Source organism: Micropterus dolomieu, linkage group LG23 (assembly GCF_021292245.1).
Source record: "Micropterus dolomieu isolate WLL.071019.BEF.003 ecotype Adirondacks linkage group LG23, ASM2129224v1, whole genome shotgun sequence".
In the NCBI taxonomy this organism is placed as follows: domain Eukaryota; kingdom Metazoa; phylum Chordata; class Actinopteri; order Centrarchiformes; family Centrarchidae; genus Micropterus; species Micropterus dolomieu.
Genome location: NC_060172.1, coordinates 4,836,870 through 4,839,604, shown reverse-complemented (window position 1 = coordinate 4,839,604; position 2,735 = coordinate 4,836,870). Strand labels below are relative to the sequence as shown.

General features: G+C 52.6%; 1 protein-coding gene across 1 annotated transcript in view; it reads right to left on the bottom strand.

Moving 5' to 3' along the window:
* Positions 1 to 1,727: 1,727 nt before the first annotated feature.
* LOC123963014 (olfactory receptor 146-like) overlaps positions 1,728 to 2,735 on the bottom strand; it is a 13,792-nt gene continuing 12,784 nt past the window's right edge. The window contains exon 4 of the mRNA XM_046039533.1: positions 1,728 to 2,009. Coding sequence (XP_045895489.1) covers positions 1,728 to 2,009 — 282 coding nt within the window. The remainder of the gene's footprint in view (positions 2,010 to 2,735) is intronic.

Sequence of the window (2,735 nt, the reverse complement as noted above, 5' to 3'; positions counted from 1 at the left end):
GGGAGGGTGGGGCTGGGCTCTTCCTGAAGTCCACGACCATCTCCACGGTCTTCAGAGCGTTGAGCTCCAGACTGTTCTGGCTGCACCAGGTCACCAGATAGTCGATCTCCCACCTGTAGGCGGACTCATCCCCACCTGAGATGAGCCCAATGAGGGTGGTGTCATCCGCAAACTTCAGGAGCTTGACAGACTGGTGACTGGAGGTGCAGCTGTTGGTGTACAGGTGACATCGTGTTCACCTACCCATCAAAACTTCTCATTCATTTTTTTAACAATCTAAATTATCCAGCTTAAAGTTAAACTGTCTAGCAATTGCAAAGCCGCTGCTGGTTATGAGGGACAAATGGCAAAAGCAGTGTGTTTGACAATTGGCATTGTAGATTCACTCCCCTTTGAAGGATACCATTCTCACCTGTGTTTCCATATACTCAGTGATGGAAGAAAGTAAAAGAGAAGCTCAGATGTGACTGTAAAAAAGTCCAATACAGCAAATAATAATGTTGGTTGCATCTCCACTATCCTACTCATCCTGAAAAGAACATGTGACCATTTATTTAAAATATACTCCACCATAAACGACAACTTGTATAGGTCAAGAAATTAATGGTGACAATTTCCAGTTGCAAAGACTACATTTGGAGAATCCAGCAGATTCTTAGCCAACCTATTACTGTCATGAGTTGTAGTTTTTGCCATATGTTTCTGGTGTCCTTCTGTTTACCTGTTCTTCTTTTTTACTTGTCCTTAGTGTTTATGTCTTGTCTGGTATTCTAGCTCGTAGTCCTGTGTTGATTTGATATTGCTTTGGTTTGGTAGTCTACTTGTTATATTGTTTCTTAGTCGCTGCCTGCACGTCAGTCTCTCTATTTCCCTCTGCTCACTGTCTCTCTCTGCCTGCCTCGTTAATCTCATGTCCTTCACCTGTGTTGCTCCCGCCCTGCTCGTTAGTTTTTGGACTCTGTATTCAGCCACTCACCTGTAAGTGTGCTCGCTTTTGGTTCGTTCATTAAAACCCCTTTGTACTATACCTCTTCCTGCCTTGCATCCTGCGTTTGGGTCCTCCAACCTGCCTCACCCACACCTAACCGTGACAGAATGACCCGACCACACATGGACCCAGCAGACGCAAAGATGGAGAGGGAGAGGTTCTTGGACGTTTTGGCCGAACTATGGACAATCTGGCAGTTCGCGTCAAGCCGCAAATCCCGGCAAGCTGCCCTCGTTAAGGCTCACTGGGAGGTAGCCGCAAGGCCATGGCTGCGACGTCGACTGCCAAGGTGGGCCAAGAGCTCCTCGTGTCTGGTCCATGGTCCCCAGCCCAGCTGTCCAGTCGGTGGTCAGACCGACTCCAGCGCCTCGTGTCCGGTCTATGGTCCTCAGCCCAGCTGTCTCGCCGGTGGTCCTCAGCCCAGCTGCTCAGTCCGTGGACCTCAGCCCAGCTGTCCAGTCGGTGGTCAGACCGACTCCAGCTCCTCGTGTCCTGTCCATGGTCCCCAGCCCAGCTGTCCAGTCCGTGGTCAGACCGATTCCAGCGCCTCGTGTCCGGTCTATGGTCCTCAGCCCAGCTGTCTCGCCGGTGGTCCTCAGCCCAGCTGCTCAGTCCATGGTCCCCAGCCCAGCTGTCCAGTCGGTGGTCAGACCGACTCCAGCGCCTCGTGTCCGGTCTATGGTCCTCAGCCCAGCTGTCTCGCCGGTGGTCCTCAGCCCAGCTGCTCAGTCCGTGGACCTCAGCCCAGCTGCAGCTCCAGAGCACTAGAGCTTTGGGTGCCGACCTCCGGAGAGGTCTCCAGTGGGTTTCCAGCCTCTTTGTTGGCCTTCCTGCCGTCCCCCTGAACAGTCCGGCCTCCAGGGCCGTACTCCGGGACAGCCACCTGAACTCTGTGGACCCTCTGGTCCTCCCGCCCAGTTGGGTCGTCCTCCCAGGTGACCTCCTGAACGTTGTTGCCTCCCTGTTCTGCCCGGCCTGTTGGGTCGTCCTCCGGGGCGGCCTCCTGAACTCTGTTCTCCCCCTGATTTGCCCGGCCTCATGGGTCACCCTCCGGGACGACCCCCTGAACTCTGTTGCCCACCTGGTCAGTTGGGTTATCCTCCAGGACGACCCCCTGAACTTTTGTTCCCCTCTGGACGCCTCGGTCAGCCTCCTGAACTGCCTTGCCCTGCCTGTTGGACCTCCCCCCTGTACTCTGGTCCCCTCCTGTCTGCTCCTTGGACTGTGGGTTTTTTGTTTTTTCTGGCCCTCCTCCTGTCCTCCCTCCGCCCACCCTGGTTTGGCTCTTGCCCTCCTCCGGTCTTCCCTCCGCCCACCCGGGGGCTGCATGGACACTTTGTTTTGGGACTGTTTGGTTCTTACTTTGAAGGAACGTCTGGGATCCGTTCCTTGAGAGGGGGGTACTGTCATGAGTTGTAGTTTTTGCCAAACCTCTTCTGAAAAAGCCCAAACTTGATCCGGATGTTTTAGCCAACTATAGACCTATATCTAACATTCCTTTTCTCTCTAAGGTTCTGGAGAAAGCAGTTGCTAAACAGCTGTGTGACTTTCTACATAGCAATAGTTTATTTGAGGATTTTCAGTCAGGATTTAGAGCTCATCATAGCACAGAGACAGCACTGGTGAAAATTACTAACGACCTCCTTATTGCATCAGACAAAGGACTTGTCTCTGTACTGGTTTTATTAGATCTTAGTGCTGCATTTGATACCATTGACCATCAGATCCTATTACAGAGACTGGAACA